Source organism: Anolis sagrei, chromosome X (assembly GCF_037176765.1).
Source record: "Anolis sagrei isolate rAnoSag1 chromosome X, rAnoSag1.mat, whole genome shotgun sequence".
Classification (NCBI taxonomy): Eukaryota; Metazoa; Chordata; class Lepidosauria; order Squamata; family Dactyloidae; genus Anolis; species Anolis sagrei.
Genome location: NC_090034.1, coordinates 47,854,652 through 47,876,907, shown reverse-complemented (window position 1 = coordinate 47,876,907; position 22,256 = coordinate 47,854,652). Strand labels below are relative to the sequence as shown.

The following is a 22,256-nucleotide window of genomic DNA, read 5'->3' as shown; positions in this document are numbered from 1 at the left end:
TACTTCTCCAAAACTTTTTATTTCATTTAACCATTGACCTAATTTATTTTTTGGGTTTTCTATTATAAAAATTATGTCGTCTGCGAAGGCTTTATGCTTATAATCTTGTCCTTGGATTTTCGCCCCAACCAGATTTTTTTCCTCTCTTATTTTTCTCAATAGCACTTCCAGTGTTAGTACGAATATTAGGGGGGATAGGGGACACCCCTGTCTTGTTCCCTTCTCTATTTTTATTATTTCTGTTTCCTGTCCATTTACTATAACTTTAGCCTCCTGGTTTTCATATATCGCTTCCACCGCATTTTGGAAATAAAAGCCCATATCTATTTCCCTAATTAAATATTTGAAGAAATTCCAGTTTACGTTATCAAACGCTTTCTCAGCGTCTACTGCCATAAACATTACTTTTTTAATGATTAATTTCGTAGTATTTAATTAAATCTATTATAGTCCTGACATTCTCTTTTTGATATCTATTGGGTAAAAATCCCGCCTGATCTTCATCTATATATCATGCAAGTACCTTCTTTAGTATATTACTAAAAATTTTGTAATCCACATTCAATAACGATATAGGCCTGTAATTTCTTACTTCTTCTGGATTAGAATTTTCTTTGTGTATTACCGATATGTTAGCTTGTTTCCATGAGTTAGGGATTTCTTTATTTATTCTTATATTATTCATTATCTCCTTTAAGTAGGGCACTAGTTCTCGTTGGAATATTTTGTAATAACCTGAAGATAAGCCATCGGGGCCTGGAGCTTTGTTAGGTTTTAAATTTCTTATTGCTGTTTCTATTTCTTGCTCAGAAATTTCTTTATTCAGGATTTCCCTTTGTTCATCAGATATTTTTTTATTTTCTGCTTTCCTAAATATTGGTGGATCTTTTCCTGATCAATCTTTTCATCTTGATATAATTTTCTATAGAAATCAAAGAATTGTGTTCTTATTTCCTCTTCCTGTGTGTATACCATGTCTTCGTTTTTCAACTTTTCTATATATGTTTTTTTCTTTCTTTTTCCTTAGTTTATTTGCTAGCCACTTTCCTGACTTGTTTGCGTTTAGAAAGTAATCTTGCCTTATATATTTTAACTGTTTTTCTCTCTCTTCTAGCTCTAAGTGTTCTAATTGTTTATGTAAATATTCTAATTTTCTTATTATTTCTTTTTTCTTTGGATTCTTTTTTAGGTTTTCTTCTTCCTTTTTTATTTCCCCCATGATTTCCTTGATTTTCTGATGTTTTTGCTTATTCCTTATTGCTTTTTGTTGTATAAAGTTCCCCCTAATCACTGCTTTACTTGCTTCCCATAACATTATTATATTTGTATCCCCATTGTCATTTAATTCAAAATACTCTTTTAAAATCTTTCTGTTTTTCTCTATATCTTCTTTTTATATTAAGTTTTCATCAAGTCTCCATCTCCTTATTTTTTCTAACCATTCTATTTTTAATTCTATGGGACAATGATCCGAATCTAATCTGGGTGTAATTTGTATACTAGTCACTTTCCCTAAAATTTGCGGTGACGCCCATACCAAATCAATTCTTGACCAGTTTTGAAACCTGGCCGAATAAAATGTATAATCATTTTTATTCCCATTCTTGATTCTCCATACATCCTTTAAATTTAATTTTTCTAGTAGCTTTATCAATATCTTTGGGAGGTTTCCTTTATCTTTACTTTTTTTGTGGCATAATTTTGTTTGCTTCTATCTAGATCTCTATCAATTACCCCATTAAAGTCTAAATTGGTCATAGGTTTGGTCCTCTATATTTTTCTTAAGTTTTTCTGTAAATTTTATTTTCAATTCATTGGGAGCATAGATATTACAAATTAGTATTTTTTGATTTCTCATTTTGATATTAACTCCTAACATTCTGCCCTCTTCATCTTTAAAAGCAAGTTCCGCTGGGATCTTTATATCTATATACGTCACCACCCCCCTTTTCTTTTCTTGAGCTGAGGCTATAAATGCTTGTCCTAATCCTTTATTTTCTAAATGTAATGTGTGGTCTTGTTTTATGTGTGTTTCTTCTAAAGCCACAACATGAAACTTTTTCTTTCTCACTCTATTAAAGATTTTATTTCTTTTTCCCGGCGCATTAATCCCATTAATATTGTTTGAGTATATTTTTAGCTCATTCATCCTTGTCTTTCTTGTTCTTGTCTTTTTTGTTCTGTTGTGTCTTCCTCTCCTTCTTCTCCTCCCTCCTCCTCCTCTTCTTCTATCTCCTCCCCATCCTTGCCTTCTTCCTTCTCTTTCTCTGTCTCTCCACCTTGTGCACCTCCTTTTGTTTGTCCTTCTTCTCTGTATTCCTTTCCTTCCGATTTACTCTGATTATTGTTGTCTTCATTTTTTTCTTTTTCTCTGTTCTTTTTGAAGTCTTCCTTCTCACTTTCTCCTTTCCCTGCTGTCTCCTCTTTGTCTCTTTTCTTCATTTTTCCCCTCTTCAACTCTCTATCTCTCTCTGCCTCCTCTCTTCTTATCTTTTCCAGGAATTCCTTCGCTCTTTCTAAGTTCTTAATCCAATATCTTTGGTCTTTGTATGTGACCATTAGGCCTTCTTCTCGCTCCCACCTGTATCTTATCCTGTATTTTTTAAATTCTTCTGTCAAGAAATTGTATTTTCTCCTCCTTGATATCACCGTGTTTGGGAATTCCTTTAGTATAATAATTTTCTTCCCTTTGTAATAGACTGTTCTTCTGTTGTTTATCTTTAAAATTTCATCTCTTGTCGTTTTTTTTGCAAAGTGTACCACCACGTCTCTCGCAACTCTGTTTTTCACTGCAAAATTTGTGTTCACCCTATATCCTCTATCTGTTTGGTCTTGCATTTCTTGGTCTGTGTACTCTATTAATTCCGCTAAGATTTCTACCACTTTGTCTCTTATATTCTCCTTTGGGTCCTCTTCTATATTTCTTGGTCTCAACTGATATTCCAGTTCTTTTGTTTCCATTCTTTCACATCTCTCTTCAAGTCTTGCGGTTTTTTTGTTCTAAATTCTTCATTTTCTCTTGTAGACCTTCTTGCATTTTTTATCTCTTTTTGTCCATTTTAATTCCTTTAACTCTTGTTGCATTAGAGTTAATTCTTTCTTTACTCCTCCTATTTCTTCTTTTATCTCTTTCTTTCATTTTTTTATCTCTTTTTTCCATTTTAATTCCTTTAACTCTTGTTGCATTAGAGTTAATTCTTTCTTTACTCCTCCTATTTCTTCTTTTATCTCTTTCTTTAGGTTCACCATTTGTTCTTTGGATGCTTTTTGTGCCAAATCTTGTTTCTCTTGAACTGTTTGAATCTCTTTCATTACTTTTTCTGTCATTTTTTCCAAGAGTTCCTTCAGGTTATGTTCCTCCAGTAGCGATGCTCTTCTAGCTGAGCCTTTTGTTTCCTTCTGCTCCCTTTCTGTCTTTTCCGTCTTATCAGTCTTATCTGTCTTGTCCGTCTTGTCTGTCTTCTCTGTCTTGTTCCTTGTATTGTACATTTTGTTGTTTTTTATGTACTTTGTCTTTGTAATTATCTTCAACTTCCACTCTTCCAGATCTTCTCTTGAAATTTCTTTTTTGTTTTTCTTCCTTTAATATAAATATATTATTTTTATTCTTATTGCAGAGATTCTATCAACTTATATATTTTATCTTTCTTTTAATTATTTTGATTTATTTTTATTATTATTTTTAATTATTTCTTTCTTATTTTTTATATTATTTTTTATTATTTTTATTATTATTTATTTTTTATTATTTTTATTATTTTAATCTTATTGTTTGTATTATTGTTTTGCTTTGACGTTCTTCCTCTTACTCTTCTTTTCTTCTGTTGCTTCCCTCTTTTATCTCTTTTGTACCCTTTCTCCTTCGTCTCTTTCTTTCTTACTTACTTCCTTGTTTGGCTCCTTGCAGGCCTCGTTCCCGTTCTCGCGCTATCTTCTTGTAACCCGATCTCGCGATATCTCCTCTCCTCTCACGTCTTCACTTGCTTCTACGGCTTTTTTTTGGACTTTGACTCAGACTTCCTTACGATTTTGATTGCCTATCTCCTGACAACCTTAGCCTCACACTGACTACGGTGACACTTTCCTCCCTACTGACTGCTTTCAGGCCTATGAGCACCACTGCTTTCTTTAAGAAATGTGGATCTTGCGGCACTAATCTGCCAAATACTGATTTTCATTCATGCTTACTTTGCTTGGGAGAGACTCATCTTCCCCAGTCTTTCCAAATTTGCCTGGCTTTTACCCCTCAGGCTCGCAGGAACAGGAAAGCTAGGTATAAAAACCTCCTTTACGAGCGTGCCCTGGCCCCGGATGCTGCCCACGCAGCTAAATGTCCGACTCCCAAGCCACTTCCCACCCCTCTTTTAGGGGTGGATGTCGAGCCTGGCCCATCTCAATCGGCCCAGCAAGCCTTCTAAGGTGGTGAAATCGGCTTCTAAACACAAAGAGAGCCTTTAAAAGCATAAGAAAGTGAGGCAACCTGGCGGTATTTTGCCCTCGAGCCCTCGCTCCATTTGGATTTAGCTCACCAGAAAATAGCCCATCAGCTGTCTCTGCCTCCTCCTAGGGTGGTGGAACCGCCAGTTCTTACCCCAGTGTGCAAGACCCCGACTGAGCGCCCCCACAAACTTACCTCCAACGGTTTAACTGGTGGGCGGCACTGCAACTCCATCTGTGGCAACTCAGCCTCCTCAATTCATGCCGTCCGGGATCGAGGGACAACCAGAGGCTAGAGAGTGCAGTCGCTCCTATGAGCGCCGCTCGTGTTACATGCTTTGGCACCAGTGCCGCTCTCCATCGCTGAGCTCCTGGACCTCCCAGTCCCAAATGTTATGAGGAATACTATCCAGGGCGCCGCCACCCATACTACTATTACAATCACAGCCATTATAAGTATGCCCTGCCCCCACCCGACTGGGGCTGGTGTTGCCATTTTAAGTGTTGCCTGCAATATGCAGGCCATGCCCACTTGGCTACGATGGGCATGTCAAGCCATGGTCAGGCGGGCATGACGTGCATGCCCCCCCAACCAAGCCACGTCCACCTGCGTGGACCGGAATTGGCAACAGCCAACCAGCATGTCCTGGGCCCAGAGCAAAACCCCACCTCGGTCCCAAATGTCACTCCAGTAGCAGCCTGTGCTCAGGGAAACTCCTCGGCGCTGAGCGATTCCACTGACCACATGTCGGTCTCCTCGGATGAGCCAACTCCCTCAGTGGTTGATCAACAGGGTGAGCCAGAGCCCCATTCTATGGAGGATACCAAAGGGTTTTCGGCCCTAATGGTCAGGATGACTAAAGCATTACAACTACCAACCCCCCAACCAACCAAGGTTGTAGAGGATCCCGTGTCAGAGTGAGACCCTCCGGTCTGGCACAGCGAATGTGAGGTTTCCAAAACACACAGACTCAATTACCACACAGCATTCTTCTTCGGTTCCAAAATAGCTTTAATAGAAGCATTTGTCTACAAGCGACTACATGTTGATAATGAAAGATGGCGACTAACAAAGTACAGGACTAAACACACAGACAAAGAAAACATCCTGCCCTTCTGGTTGGTTAACTCCTTTTTTGTTCTCTGGGCAAAAGAATTTCTGTTATCTCAGTCTCAAGGACTTTACTCTCACTGCCTCTAGTGACTACAATTCTAGCACACAGCTGAACATAACTGAATCCATCTTTGAAATACAGTACTAACACATTGAAAAACATATATGTGAAATAACTGCAACTATCCTGACAATCCCCCTCTTTTTTCAATGTGGTTCAATAACTCTAATACATACATGTGGTCTGCATAATTGTAACATCTTAACTCTTAACTTTCAACTTCAATATTCACTTATTCTTACTCTTTAACTTCACTCTTCATTCTTAAACATTTGTCTACTATTCTTAACTTCTATAATAACTTCACTTCTTTGCAATCTGATAACATTTCAATTACATACAATTACCTCTGTTTGTTTCTATTACATCTTAAACACATATAATAATTCTTTCTCCATCTATCACTGCATTGCTTCATTGTAATTTTTATACACACAATAATTTCTTCTCATTACATAACACATTCCTGCAATCTTATAATGTCTTAGTACATACAATCATATCTCCATACATTTCTGCATTTTCTTTTACATATTAAATCCATATAATTACTGCTCTTCATTTCATAATGTATCTTTGTGATTCTATAATCTTTCCAATACACACATTTACCTCTCTTCATTACTTCTTATTACATTATTTCTTCATTATAACTACTATACTTCATTACCTCAATACTTTAATTACCATTACATTTCATAATAATTGTAACTCTTTAAACCCTTTAAATTCCACCACATGTTTTAACTTCTTAGTCTCAATACATCAATGCAACAATACAGGGGAAATAAATGCATCATAAAATCCTAGCAATATACATAGCAAAACTACAATACATAAAACACATTGCATTTTAGCAAAGGCACCTACGCTTTAGTTGAACACAGTTTCAAATACCTTGCATTACTACATTTTTGATACTCTAAACCAAATCATAACAAATTCATTTCACTTCAGAACACTCTGGGCCCTTGCTGATGCTAGAAATCACTGTCATCCCATATCATATAATCTTTCCCTACTGCAACTGTATCTATTCCCCCGGTGGCTGAATTATGGTACTGCATGTATTTCACTGCATCTCTTTCACTCATAGCACTGACTTGCTTTGCAACTATTAACTCTTCAGGTTCCTGTTTAACTTGCACACTTTCTTTCAGGTGTTTTTGTCATTTCCCCCCTACTCCTTGGTGATTCTGCTTCTGACTTGTGTGTGACTTCTCTTTCCTTGGAATGTGCACCTTGTTCTACCTTCCCTTGCAGTTTCTGCTTCACTTCTGCACATGGCTTAACTGTTATCTCATCCTTTCTCTGTGTATGTGTTTCTGACTCGTGTTTCTTCTTCACTTCTGTGCCTGTGGCAACACTCCTTTCCTTTCTACGTGTATCTGGCTCAATCTTTACCTCTTGTCTCTGCTTCTGCTCAATCTCTGCACCTGGTGCAACTGTTCTCTCCTCTCTCATCTTAGGCAAACCGTGTAAATTCTGTGTGTTTGTGTGTATGTCTTGCCAGTCTCTCAATCTTGGAAAATATGCCACCCTAGCATATTTAACTGTCTGTGGCGAACTTAAAAACTTTAGACAATCTTTATGATATCCAAAGAAACTCATCTCACGGAAACAATTGCTTTTGTTCCTCTCATGTACAGACAATAACACATTTGCAAAGTGTCCAAAAATCCTCATGTGTTTGAAACTTGGTGCATAGCCATACAGTTTACGAAAGGAATATCATCCAACACCTGATCCCACAAACGATTCATTATATAATTAGCTGTATGGACCGCTTCAGGCCAGTAATCTTTTGAAATTTTCCCATCTTTGAATAAACATTCTTTCATTTCATTCATATACTCCATTCTTTTATCTGCAATTCCTTCCTCATTCTTGAGCGGACTCATTTCAATGACTTCAATCCCTTCTGACTGCACAAATTGTTTTAACTCATCTTTACACACTTCAGCTCCTTCATCAATATACAAAGTTTCCAGTTGTGCATCAAAGGCATTTTCAACCATTTTTAACCAACTTTTGAGCTTCTCAGTTGCCTCAGACAAATCTTTCAAGAAATAAATAAATCCAAATTTACTTAATCTTTCAACTATTAACATGGTAAATCTCGATTTCCCACCACTTTTTTGGTAAGGTCCTGCAACACTAATATGCCCTATTTGAAAAAATCTCTCGGCTCTAATCTTGGATTTCTTATAAAACTTAATTGGTTCACATTTTACCTGATCACAGATCGCACAACTTAAATCAAAATAACATTTTTCAACCTCATGTTCTGGGCACAGATTCAAAGTTTTCTTTAAGACTTCCATGTCAGCATGTCCCATTATCCTATGCATCTATGATGCTGAATTTCATTCTTAACACACAGTATTTGCACATTCTCATTGCTCTCTGTCTGGTTCAATCTTTCAAACATTAAGTACATTTTATCTTTCTTTACTCTTTTTCCAATCAAAACACCTTGCTTGTCAAAAACATAACAGTAAATTCCCTTGAACTTTACATGGTAATTATGATCAGTCAAAGTTGCTACGCTCAACAGGTTAGTTTTCATTTCTGGTACATACAAAACTTTCTCCCAACAGACATTAATACAGGGAATATAGCATGTTCCAAATTTATCAAACATTTGATAAGAGCCATCCGCCATAGTCACCATGCTTCCCTGGGTGTATTGAACGTTGGTCATGTGGTTCAAACTATTTGTTATATGATGCGTAGCTCCCGAGTCCAAAATCCATCTGTCTCTTTTGATGTTCTCCAGCTCTCCTGCAGCTGCAACCATTACTCTTGCTTCTTCTGCACGACTTGGAACAGTTTCTCCATAATAGCCCCCTCTGTTCATGTAGCGTCTTCTGACTCCGGCTCCACAGACACGGCCCCCTCTTGACTGATGTCTTCTTTCAACACAATTACGGGCGAAATGTCCAATTTTATTACATCTGTAACACCTCCGATCAGCCCCGGCAGATCTTTTAAAAGGTTCCGCTCCTTTGGCTGTCACATCCTCCACACAGGAATTTATCTTTCTGCCGCTGCTTCTCTGCTCATCTTCACAACAACTCTTCTTGGCTCCATATCTCCCATGGGCCATTCCTCTGAGTTGAAACTTTCTCTCTTTACAATCTCTTTTAAAATGTCCCCGTCTGTTGCAGAAATAACACCGACGACTATCTGCATACCTCACAGACGATTCATTGTATCCATCATTCCGTCTGTCATCCTCAAAAGCCGGTTGGAACCCTCGGACACCGAGTTTAAGCCCAGCTGAACCAAAACAGCTTCTGGCGGTTTAATGGCTTGACACGCTCCAACATCAATCACCCACTTTACAACTTCTCAATGGGTCCAGCGCGCTCCGCTTAACATCCTTCTCCAACTTCCAGCCGTGTTACATCACTCACCGCAAGCTGCAGTTTCTCCGTCAATTCATACTGGATAGCCACAGCAAAACTCTTTCTTTGCTTCCGATCAGGCTGTTCCAGTTTCCATGTGCCGGCAGCCTCTCAAGTCAACTGGGTTGAACTTCACAGCTCCGGCAACAAGCTTACAAGTCTGCTTCTTGGTAAACCTCTGGCAACATGTCATTAATCCATAAATCCACACATCTGATAGTTCAGGGCCCATAACCTTTTGTCAGAGTGAGACCCTCCGGTCTGGCACAGCGAACGTGAGGTTTCCAAAACACACAGACTCAATTACCACACAGCATTCTTCTTCGGTTCCAAAATAGCTTTAATAGAAGCATCTGTCTACAAGCGACTACATGTTGATAATGAAAGATGGCGACTAACAAAGTACAGGACTAAACACACAGACAAAGAAAACATCCTGCCCTTCTGGTTGGTTAACTCCCTTTTTGTTCTCTGGGCAAAAGAATTTCTGTTATCTCAGTCTCAAGGACTTTACTCTCACTGCCTCTAGTGACTACAATTCTAGCACACAGCTGAACATAACTGAATCCATCTTTGAAATACAATACTAACACATTGAAAAACATATATGTGAAATAACTACAACTATCCTGACATCCCGTGTTTCCTTCTTTACAACAATATGATCCTCTGGCTAAAGTCTTACCTTCGCTTCCATTCTTACTGCAACTGTGCAAGGCCTCTGGGTTTGCTCTGGCAGTGGTACCGGCCACACCCAAATGAGCGGAAAATCTGTACAAAGTATACCTTTCAGCGGCACCATGGCTAGCAAGACAACACTTCTCAGGCAGCAATGACAAGTAACCCTGGGCCGTCAGAGGAGAAGAAAAGTAAACGTCAAAAGGAAGCAAAGAGCGAGGGCTCCGAAATCCTGCAAAAGAAAGACGCCTCTTTTACCGAATCCTCTCCTGCACAACCCAAAAGCAAAACCCTGGACACCATGCTGAATGACACAAGCAAAGAGATCAGCGCTTTGCTGTCAAAATATGCTCACATTTTAAGTGAGAAAGCAGCAACGGATGCTTCTTATGTGAAGGAACTCGATGAAATCATCGAAGAGGCTTCTTCCATCGAACACCACTTAATCTCAAAAAGAGAAATCGTCAGGCACCTGCTCTTTATGATCGCAGGCCCGAAGAAAAGTGAAAATGCGTCACCTGGCAAATGATTCGCACGGATAGAATTGAATAATCGAGAATGAAAACACATTTTACGTGCTTTGATTGTTCTATGTTTATATCTTATAGTTATAAGTTGCGATTATAAAATAGTTAATTACAGTATCCTATTCTAGTGTTATGTAGCAAGAGAGAATTGGGAGAATTCTGTGTGCTTCCCCAATAAATGGTAGTAATTGTTTATTAATTATGTAATATGTTAGGTTGTTAACTGTTTTTACACTATAGCATTGAATTTTTGCTGTTCTTACTTCTTGTGAACCGCTGTGAGTCGCCTTCGGGCTGAGAACAGCGGTATATAAGTAAAGTAAATAAATAAATAAATGTTAGCCAGCCCCGTCCTTCACAGAAGTCCCAGCTAACCCCTTCTGATAAGAAAGGGAAAAATTAGAAGCTCTGAGAAGAAAATTTACTCCTCTGCATGCCTCTCATCCCGGATGGCCCACTATGAGGCATATATGGCAGGCTACCAAAACTACTTGTGGGGCAAAATTACTCCTTACTTTGACCTGCTTCCCCCCAATCAGCAAACCCCAGCTATGGCTTTTCAGCAGGTCTTGCTGCTAGCTTCATTCCAAAAGGAGCTAGCCAAGCACACTGCGGATGCTGCAGGCAAATTACTGGCGTCTGCAATGGCCCTTCGACATCATGCATGGTTGCGGGCCTCTGGCCTGTCTCAATCGGCGTGGTGAGTCATTGAAGATTTGCCCATGGATGAGGCCGGCCTCTTCAACCCTGAAACAGATTCCCAATTGGAGGACACCCAAAAGATGCGCCAAACGGCACCTAAGTTTGGTTTCTCTTCTTACCTCTCACAGCACCACAGACCTTACTGGCTGAGCTGTTTTCAACACTACCGCAGACAATCAAGTCCCCCCACCCCATACAAGGGGCGCCAGAGTCCATCGTCATCGGCATCATCCACCAGGAAGTCCCTGCTGCCTTAAAAGAACCAGCAGTATGGATGAGGTAAACAGGCAGACCGACAGAAGCACCACTTCTAGCCCATTGGCTAGGAGTCAGCTGTCAAGCCCGTGTCATGTTTTCCATCCCCCCAAGTTCCTAGTTTAACTGTTGACCCCATTGAGTTCCGTTCCTTGTTGAGTAGTTCTCTGTCATATGCTACCTGCCCATGCTTGCCACCCTGTGGAGCCTTCCATGACTGATTGGTTCCCTTCATCCATGCTTGGAGGAGAATAACCACCGACTCCTGGTTCTTTCCATCATCGAACATGGTTACGCCATTCAGTTTCAGTGCCTTCCACCATTGGGGGAAGTCAAGACCACCAAGCCATCTTCCCAACTATGGGAAGAAATAGTGGCTCTCTTGGATAAAGAGGCCATCTCCAGACTTCATTGCACAGAAGCCGGGTGATGTTTCTTCTCCAGATATTTTTTAATCTCCAAGTGGGGCGGTGGGCTCTGCCCCATTTTCTATCTCAGGGGTGTTAACCACTTCATCAAGCTCCATAAGTTTCAGATGGTAACCCTTTCAGCCATCCTCCCTCTGCTGAGGCCAGGGGCGTGGTTCGCAACGATTGATCTTCGAGATGCATATTTCTGTGTCTTGATAAGAAAAGATCATCACAGATTTCTTAGTTTTACTCTGGGCAACAAGTTCTTCTCTTTTAGTGTTCTCCCCTTTGGCTTGGCCACAGCACTTCATGTGTTCACAAAATGCATGGCTGTCATGGTAGCCTATTTGCGCCAAAGAGGAATTGTGCTGTTCCCTTACCTAGATGACTGAATTCTCACTTTGGAATCAAAGTCTCGTCTCTGTTATGATTTGGCTTTCACCTTATCCCTCCTACAGGCGCTAGGTCTAATGGTCAACATTGAAAAGTCCAACCTGACCCCGACTCGGCGTATAAACTTCATCGGTGCAGTGATAGACTCCACCACAGAAAAGGCCCAACTCCCAGAAGACTGGTTCTGTGCCATCAGATCTGCCATAAACGGCTCATAGGAAGACCTTTTTCTCAAGTATAGGAAGGACTCCTTAGGTCTACCAGTTTGTACCCAGCGAATGGCCTCATGGATCATCTGAACAATCAGACTGGCATATCAGCTTGCAAAGAAGGACCCTCCACAACAGGTGTCGGCCCACTCTACCAGGGCGGTCTCCACTTCACAGGCTTTCCTGAAAGGGATCCCCATTGATGACAACTGCCAAGTGGCAACCTGGTCTATACCTCTGACTTTTGCCACCCACTACAAGTTGGACGCCCTGGCGAGGAAGGATGCAGCATTTCGAAGAGCAGTGCTGTTTGCCTGTGTGGCATGATCCCTCCTCCAAAGGTTAGTAGCTTGCTAGTCACCCATATGTGCATCTTTTACACTCCACGAAGAGGAATAACAAGTTGCTTACCGGTAACTGGGTTTCCTCGAGTGGTAGTCTGTGAAATTCGCACATCCCTGCCCATCCTCCCCGCAGTGCTCATGCCTGCCTATCCTAGCTGCTGCTGGCGGCTATGTCCCCCTTGATGAACTGTCACCTTGTCATGGTGAGGGGGCTTGCATGTCCCAATGAACCTGCGGGCACAACGACTGGAGTCATGCACTCCTAGGAGTGGCCGTGGGGGAGGTTCCAGACCAAGCACAGTTCGAAGACCTGAAGACCTCAACGGTGGAGCAGGCGGAGGATAACATGGTACATATTACAATGGCTGTGAAGGTGGAAGAAGGCTGCAACAGATTGAGAAGCCACGGTCGTTGTGTTAAATTATGCCACAGTGGACCCTCATTCTGTGAAGACTGTGTATTGATCAGTTGTGCACTGACCTCCACACATTAAAAAAACTCACGCACAGGCGTCTTCCAAGGAAAATAAAAACAAACCAACAAAAGTCCCATGGCTATCAGTGAGTGGCGATGGGGGCAGGACTGTGAAATCTGGAAGCCCCTAGTCATAGACTGGCACATGGGAGGTGGATACGGACTCAGTCATCCTATCTCAAGTTCCAAGGCAGTTAAGTAGTTTGGAAGCTGTATCCATGACTGAGCAGCCCTTTTGAGGATCCAGTTTGCTCACCCCACACGGAGAAGGGGCTAGAAAAGGTGCCCTAAACATAGTCTGCCTCTCTTACCCGACTGGACTGCCGCGTCCAGTGGGGTCACCACCCTGTGGCCAAAAAAGAAAAATGAACTTCGGAACATGGAACGTATAGACACTGATGGACAACACTGACAGTGAACGCCCCGAACGCAGAACTGCCATCATTGCAAAGGAGCTGGGATGCTTTAACATCAACATAGCAGCACTTTGGGAGACCAGGTGAGCAAGTGAGGGACAGCTGAAGGAAGAAAAAAGGAGGCTACACCTTTTTCTGGAAGGGACTGCCTGAAGAAGACCGAAGAATGCATGGAGTTGTCTTTGCTATCAGAAATGATTTGGTGAAGCATCTGACCGAAGCACCCACTGGCATCAACAAACGACTCTCAACCCTCTGAACTGAACTTGCCAGACACCAACAGGCAACCATCATAAGTGCCTATGCACCAATACTAGATGCCGATGAAAACATCAAGGAAAACTTTTACTGTCACCTGGACACCGTCCTATTGGAGATACCTAAGGAGGACAAAAACATCCTCCTGGGGGACTTTAATGCAAGAGTCGGACGAGACTTCGACCTGTGGCCAGGGACCATAGGAAAAGACGGGGTTGGAAACATTAACCCAAATGGCATCCAGCTTCTCACCAAATGTGCGGAACACAACCTTGTCATCACCAACATGTTCTTCCGCCAGAAAAACAAGTTCAAGACATCATGGAAGCACCCCCGGTCAAAGCATTGACTCCTCTTAGACTATGTAATCACACGTACCAGAGACTGCCATGATGTCCTTCTCACAAAGCCAGGAGATCTCCAAACGAGCCCTTCTCCAAACAGCACTCAAGGACCATCTACCCTTAGAACACCCCGAAAATGTTGAGGAAAATTGGAACAAACTGAAGACCTCCATCATCACAGCCTGCGAAGAAACTATTGTATCCCAACCAAGAAACATCAAGATTGGTTTGACGAAAATGGTAACGAGATCCAATAGCTAATTGACAAGAAAAGGAAAGCCTTCCAAACATGGCAGAGAGACATCAACTGTGCTGCTAAGAAAAACATCTACACCAGTGCAAAAGCTGAGGTCCAAAGAAGGACAAGAGAACTCAAGAACATCTGGTGGACAAAGAAGGCTGAAGAAATCCAACACCTGGCAGACATCCATGATGCTCAGGGATTATTCAAAGCCACAAAGAATGGACAAAGAAACCATGGCATACAGCCTCTATGCTCATCAGATGGAACCAAACTTCTGAAGGACAAAAAAATCAATTGCACTACATTGGAAAGAACACTACCAAAGCCTCCTGAATCGCAGCTCAAATGTGGCCGAAAAGGTTCTCTCACAAATCCCACAACAACAAACCAGGGATGAGCTTGCAGCACTGCCCAGTTTGGAAGAAGTCAGCAATGCCATCAGCCAACAAAAAAACAACAAAGCCAGCAGACCTGATGAGATCCCTGCTGTAATCTTTAAAGAGGGAGGACCTGAGCTGACACAACAACTCCACCAGCTCATAGAAAAAGGGTGGGTGACTGAGAAAATCCCAGCAGATTTCAAGGATGCCACCATCATCACCCTCTTCAAAAAAGGGGAAAGAACAGACTGCGGAAACTATCGAGGTATCTCCCTTCTAACCTCCACTGGGAAAATCCTCGCAAGAATCCTTGCAAACCGCCTTTTACCCCTCTCAGAAGACACCCTCCCAGAATCCCAGAACGGCTTCCGCCCCTCCAGAGGAACCGTGGACATGATCTTCACTGCGCGACAGCTCCAAGAAAAATGCAGGGAACAAAATCAACCACTGTACATGGCATTCATTGACCTTGCAAAGACATTCAACACAGTGATTCGCAGTGCTCTCTGGATCATCCTCCAAAAAATCAGGTGCCCTAACAAATTTGTGAACTTCCTGCAGCTCCTCCATGATGGCAACAGTCTTGGACAGCAATGGCTCCCAAAGTGACTAGTTTAAGGTGGAATCAGGTATTAAACAAGGATGTGTTATTGCCCCAACTTTATTCTCCATCTTCATTGCTATGATACTTCATCCTGTTGACGGGAAGATTCCCACCGGAGTGGAAATCATCTATCGGACAGATGGCAAGCTATTTAACCTCTGCAGACTGAAAACCAAAACCAAGGTTACAACAACATCTGTTGCAGAACTCCAATATGCTGGTGAAAACGTTGTCTGTGCCCATTCAGTAGAAGCCACTCAAAACACCTTCACAGAAGCATACGAGAAGCTCAGCCTAACATTAAACACAGAGAAAACCGAAGTGCTCTTCCAGCAGTCACCAGCCAATCTCTCTCCAATGCCAGAAATACAGCTTAATGGTGTAACATTAGAAAACATTGATCATTTCCACTACCTTGGCAGCCACCTCTCCACAAAAATAGATGACACTGAAATACAACACCGCCTGAACTCTGTGAGTGCTGCTTTTTTCCGAATGAAGCAGAGAGTGTTTGAGGATCAGGACATCCGTAAGGATACCAAAGTACTTGTTTATAAAGCTATTGTCCTCCCAACCTTGATTTACACCTGCAAGACGTGGACTGTCTACAGATGTCACATGCAACTCCTGGAACGATTCCATCAGCGCTGCCTCTGGAAAATCCTGCAAATCTCTTGGGAAGACAAGCAGACAAATATCAGTGTGCTGGAAGACGCAAAGACCACCAGCATTGAAGCAATGGTCCTCCAGCATCAACTCCACTTGACCGGCCACATAGTCCAGATGCCCAACCACCGTCTCCCAAAGCAGTTGCTCTACTCCAAACTCAAGAATGGAAAACGGAATGTTGGAGGACAGGAAAAGAGATGTAAAGATGGGCTCAAAGCCAACCTTAAAAACTCTGGCATAGACACTGAGAATGGGGAAGTCCTGGCCCTTGAGCGCTCCAGCTGGAGGTCAGCTGTGACCAGCAGTGCTGTAGAATTTGAAGAGGCACGAATGGAGGGCAAAAGAGAGAAACGTGCCAAGAGGAAGGCGTGTCAAGCCAACCCTGACCGGGACCGCCTTCCACCTGGAAACCAATCCCCTCACTGCGGGAATAGGGCTCCAAACTCATCTATGGATCCACCAGCATACTGATCTTGGAAGACTATCCTACTCGGACAACGAGAGATTGCCTAAGTAAATGGCGGCTATTGTACTAAGGTGCAACCCCTGCCTTTGGGCATTTATAGTGAACTAGCTGTCCCCTGCCACGTGTTGCTGTGGCCCAGTCTGTTGATCTGGAAAAGAAAGTAATGAGAAAGTGTTGGTTTCTAATATATGTAATTTCTTGATGCTTGTGGGTAAACAGTATTTCTTGCTGTTTCTTTGTCAGTGTTGAGGTGAAGAGTGTCTGGTTAGCCTACTCTGGAACATGCAACATATAATTGTCCTTCTTCAGGGGTCCCTTTCAAATCTATGATACTATATCAGTGTGTGAGAGAATCATATATATCTATATCTATGGCTGGATGGCTCTTTGTCAGGAGGGCTTTGATTACTTTTTCTTGCCCTGGTGAAGGGAGTTCGACTGGATTTCCTTGAGTATTTTCTGTTGGTCATGGGGGTTCTGTGTGGTAAGTTTGGACCAATTCTGTCGTTGGTGGGGTCCAGAACACTCTTTGATTATAGGTGAACTATAAATCCCAGTAACTACAAATCCCAAAAGTCAAGGTCTATTTCCCCCAAACTCCATCTGTGTTCATATTTGAGCATATGGAATATTCGGGCCAAGTTGGGTCCAGATCCATCATTGTTTGAGTCCATGGTAGTCTCTGGATGTAGGTGAACTACAACTCCCAAACTCAAGGTCAATGCTCACCAAACCCTTCTAGTTTTCTGTTGGTCATGGGAGTCCTGTATGCCCCGGTTGGTTCAATTATTATTATTATTATTATTATTATTATTATTATTATTATAGCGCACCACCAAACGCAGCATTGCCCAAACACACATCAAGGCACATGAAAGGCACTGCAGACTACTTCAACCAGAGAAGTCAGCCATAGCCATAGCAGAGCACCTGATGAACCAACCTGGACATAGCATATTATTTGAGAACACAGAAATGCTGGACCACTCTAACAACTACCATGTCAGGCTACGCAGAGAAGTCATTGAAATCCACAAGCATGTGGACAATTTCAGCAGAAACGAAGAAACCATGAAAATGAACAAAATCTGGCTACCAGTATTTAAAAAACTCCCTATGTCCCACCTCGTAATCTATGATCATCCAGGGAGGCCCTGCTCTCGCTCCCATCAACAGCATAAATGCGTCTGGTGGGGACGAGAGACAGGGCTTTCTCAGATGTGGCCCCCCAGTTATGGAACACACTCCCAACTAAGGTAAGATCCGCTCCCTCCCTCCTGGTTTTTGGAAAAAAAAAATCATGGTTCTGGGACCAGGCCTTCGGACAGTAGATGTATGTAGCATTTTAGAGGGACATTGACTGGAACGGTGATTCGACTGATGAGACTGTTTTATTGTTTTAATGCTTGTTGATGTATTGTTTTAATTATGATTTATGTTTAATTGTGGTTTTACTATTGTAATTGTTTGTATTGCCATCGTATCAGTGCCCAATGCTCAAGCAGGGAGCTTTGAGATGGTAGAACAGAAGCTCTCCGAAGCTCTAGGTGCTCTTACCGCTTACTACAGGGAAAACCAGCTGATCCCTAATCCATCTAAAACACAGACATGTGCCTTTCACCTTAAGAACAGACAAGCATCCCGAGCTCTCAGGATGACCTGGGAAGGAATCCCACTGGAGCACTGCAGCACACCCAAATACCTGGGAGTCACCCTGGACCATGCTCAGACCTATAAGAACACTGCCTGAATATCAAGCAAAAGGTGGGTGCTAGAAATAATATCATACGAAAGCTGACTGGCACAACCTGGGAATCGCAATCAGACACAGTGAAGATATCTGCCCTTGCGCTATGCTACTCTGCCGCTGAGTATGCATGCCCAGTGTGGAACACATCTCAACACGCTAAAACAGTAGATGTGGCTCTTAATGAGACATGCCGCATTATCACGGGGTGTCTGCGCCCTACACCACTGGAGAAATTACACTGTTTAGCCAGTATTGCACCACCTCACATCCACCAGGAAGTAGCAGCCAATAGTGAAAGGACCAAGGCAGTGACATCTCCAGCTCATCCCTTGTTTGGGTATCAGCCAGCACGTCAATGACTTAAATCAAGAAATAGTTTTCTAAGATCTACAGAGACACTCGCTGGAACACCTCAGCAAGTGAGAATCCAAAAGTGGCAGGCTCAAACCCAGAACCTCAGCCACTGGCTGATACCAAATGAGAGATTCCCCCTGGGCACACAGAAGACTGGGCGACTTGGAAGGCGCTGAACAGACTGCGCTCTGGCACCACGAGATGCAGAGCCAATCTTAAGAAATGGGGCCACAAAGTGGAATCCACGACATGCGACTGTGGAGAAGAGCAAACCACTGACCACCTGCTGCAATGCAACCTGAGCCCTGCCACATGCACAATGGAGGACCTTCTTGCGACAACACCAGAGGCACTCCTAGTGGCCAGATACTGGTCAAAGGACATTTAATCAACTACCAAGCTTGCAAATTTTGTGTTTTGTCTGTCTGTTTGTTTTGTTCTGTTAGAAATGTAATACAATTGTCTGGTTGCCCCTGACACGATAAATAAATAGTGCCCAATGTAAGGCATTGAATTTTGCCATTATTTATGTGTAAACCGCTTTGAGTCCCCCAGGGGTGAGAAGGGCGGTATATAAATACTGTAAATAATAAATAAATAAATAAATAAATAAAATTATAACAGTAAATAAAGAACAAAACCCACACAGGGGAACTCCAGACAAGAAACAATCAGGAACAAATAATCACCTCTCAACAAAGGATTCCCCCGGCACAGGCCCGTAGCCAGGATTTCGATTCGGGGGGGGGGGGGGGTGAGTTTTTTTCAGGGGAGGTTTCGGGGGGGCTGAGTTTCGGGGGGGGGGCTGAGTCGGAGTGAAAGAGGGTCTACCCTAGCAAACCTTTTGTATCATTACCCCAATACCCCCATGCATATGGGATATATTGAGTATGGTGATCAGATCATGATATAAATAAACATAACAGTTTAAATAATGCACCAGTAAGGCCTTTTTGCGAACCACCATGAGAATTTCCACCCCTCAAGCCCCCCCCCCCCCCCCCCCCGGCTACATGCCTGCCCAGGCAGTAACAAGCTACACCTAAAAACTGTCAGGCCTTTTTTTTTTCCTCTTATCTCTTTCTCTCTTTTCCTTCCCCCCTCTTTCTTTCTTTATTCTTTTGCTATATTTTATGTTTTTATGTAAACTTCAATAAAGAATATTAAAAAACAAAAACAAAACTGTCAGGCCATCAAATGCTAATCAAGGTGGTCAATTGAAACATTCACACCTAGCTCCAACAGACAAGAGTTCTTTCTCCCACCCTGGACTTTCCACAGATATATAAACCCAATTTTCCTAGTTTCCAACAGACCACACAACCTCTGAACATGCCTGCTGTAGATGCAGGCGAAACATAAGGAGAAAATACTTCTAGAATATGGCCATACAGCCTGAAAAACCTACAACTACCCAGTGATTCCGGCCATGAAAGCCTTCGACAATACAAAATTAAGTTTAGCAAGGACAAATGCAAGATACTCCACTTAGGTAGAAAAAAATTAAATGCAAAGATACAGAATGGGGGATGCCTGGCTTGACAGCAGTACATGTGAGAAAGATCTTGGAGTCTTTGTGGACGACAAGTTAAACGTGACCCAACAATGTGATGTGGCAGCTAAAAAAGCCAACGGGATTTTGGCCTGCATAAATAGGAGTCTAGTGTCTAGATCCAGGGAAATCATGCTACTCCTCTATTCTGCCTTGGTCAGACCACACCTGGAATCACACTATGTCCAGTTCTAGGCACCGCAATTGAAGGGAGATGTTGACAAGTTGGAAAGTGTCCAGAGGAGGGCAACTAAAATGATCAAAGGTCTGGAGAACAAGCCCTATGAGGAGAGGCTTACAGAGCTGGGCTTGTTTAGCTTGCAGAAGAGAAGACTGAGAGAAGACATGATGAGGGCCATGTATAAATATGTGAGGGAAAGGCATAGGGAATAGGGAGCAAGCTTGTTTTCTGCTGCCCTGGAGACTAGGATGCGGAACAATGGCTTCAAACTACAGGAAAGAAAGGAAATTCCACCTGAATATTAGGAAGAACTTCCTAATTGTGAGAGAGAGCTGTTCAGCAGTGGACTGTGGAGGAGGCTCCTTCTTTGGAGGCTTTGAAACATAGGCTGGATGGCCATCTGTTGAGGGTGCTTTGAATGCGATTTTCCTGCTTCTTGGCAGAATGGGGTTGGACAATGGCCCACAAAGTCTCTTCCAATTCTATGATTCTAAGTCAAAATCCACTGATGAAATCCACTGATGATCAGGTAGGCCTGCTGGAAGTGATGGATCTTCAAATTGTGTCTTCAATTCCAACAGCTGATCATGCTGTTGAAGCTCTTTCGGCAGATCATGCCATAGTCTTGGGGCAGCTCATGAAAAGGTCCTCTGGGTAATGGTTGCCATTTGGGTTCTGGCAGGCAGAAGTAACCCTGCCCAGGACCTAAGTGTTCAGGTCAGATTGAACAGGAGAAGGTGATCCTGTAGGGAACCTGGACCCAAACCTGTGGGGCTTTAAAGGTCAAAATCAATACTTTTTACTTTTCTTGGAAACTAAATGTGCCTGTGACTAATATCGCTACTGCCATTTTGAACAAATTCATGATGTAGAAATGGCCATGGAGAGAACAGGTGTTAGTTCGGAAAACAAGGTCAGTCATGTAAGCCCTTATCTCAGGAAGAAGAGAACTGCTTACATGGGACTCAAAAAAGTGGTTGTTTTTCTCCCTTACAGTTCTCGGTACTAATCTTCTGGTATTAGTAACATGATTCTCAACCATCTCAATTTACATGTGGGCTCTCAAGGCCTTCAGCGATAACATCTTATCGGTTATGGAAAAAGCGCATAAGCAGGTGGGTGAATGTACTATCGTGTTCCATGTTTTCTAGAACACACGTTGCATAAACCTCTCACAGGATTTAGGAGCTTTGCTTTTAATCATGGAAAGTAGTTTGCTTGCTGTTACATGTGCATTATGTATTGGAAACCGCCAGTTTCCGGCTATGTTAGTTATACTGTGGGTGACCTTAATTTATAAAATAGTTTGGGTTTTGATTGCATCTGTTTTCTCCCCAATTTTAAAGATATTTTATTAAGCAAATTTTCCACTGTTTTTCCATGCTTTTAGTTATATTCTACTGTACCATCCCAACATGGCCTGTTTATGTTTCCCAATATAGTGTGCATACATTTCTTCCTATATGTGTGTAAGGTGTATTGCATTGCCTTGTGGTTTGTTGACTGTAACTAATGTTTTTAATATTCACATGCAGATTAAGCTTCCATGTTCCTTTAATTTTCAGTGTTAATTTCCCTACAGTCATGGTGGTCCGCGAGAAGGCCTTACTGGTACATTATTTAAACTGTTATGTTTATTCATATCATGATCTGATCACCATGCTCAATATATCCCATATGCATGGGGGTATTGGGGTAACGATACAAAAGGTTTGCTAAGGTAGACCCTCTTTCACTCAGACTCAGCCCCCCCCCCCCCACACAAATCAAATTCAGCTCCCCCGGAAACAAAATCCTGGCTACGGGCCTGCCTACAGTCTTTCACACTAGGCCTGATAATATTCTCAAAGCAGGGGTTATAGTTTGAAAACCAAAGATCAACTTGTGTGGACTTAGGATAGTACACTTGGGAAGAAAAAGTGAAATGCAAAGATACAGGATGTGTGATGTCTTGCTCGACAACAGTCCATGTGAAAGAGTGGACAACAAGATGAACGTGAGCCAACAGTGTGATGCAGCAGCCA

General features: G+C 42.3%; 2 protein-coding genes across 2 annotated transcripts; one reads left to right on the top strand and one right to left on the bottom strand.

Annotated features, from left to right (window-relative positions):
• Nucleotides 1-3,135: 3,135 nt before the first annotated feature.
• Nucleotides 3,136-3,489, bottom strand: LOC137094832 (uncharacterized). Its single transcript, XM_067460729.1, has one exon. It carries the CDS (start codon nt 3,487-3,489, stop codon nt 3,136-3,138), a length of 354 nt encoding a protein of 117 aa, XP_067316830.1.
• A 6,365-nt stretch (nt 3,490-9,854) lies between these two features.
• On the top strand, nt 9,855-10,229 carry TEX12 (testis expressed 12). The gene has a single exon (XM_060785771.2). The coding sequence runs from the start codon at nt 9,855-9,857 to the stop codon at nt 10,227-10,229; it is 375 nt and encodes a 124-aa protein (XP_060641754.2).
• The last annotated feature ends 12,027 nt before the right edge of the window (nt 10,230-22,256 follow it).

Excerpts from the sequence above, each read along its gene's own strand:
- LOC137094832 (XM_067460729.1), bottom strand. The coding sequence starts at position 3,489 with ATGTACAATACAAGGAACAAGACAGAGAAGACAGACAAGACGGACAAG.
- TEX12 (XM_060785771.2), top strand. The coding sequence starts at position 9,855 with ATGACAAGTAACCCTGGGCCGTCAGAGGAGAAGAAAAGTAAACGTCAA.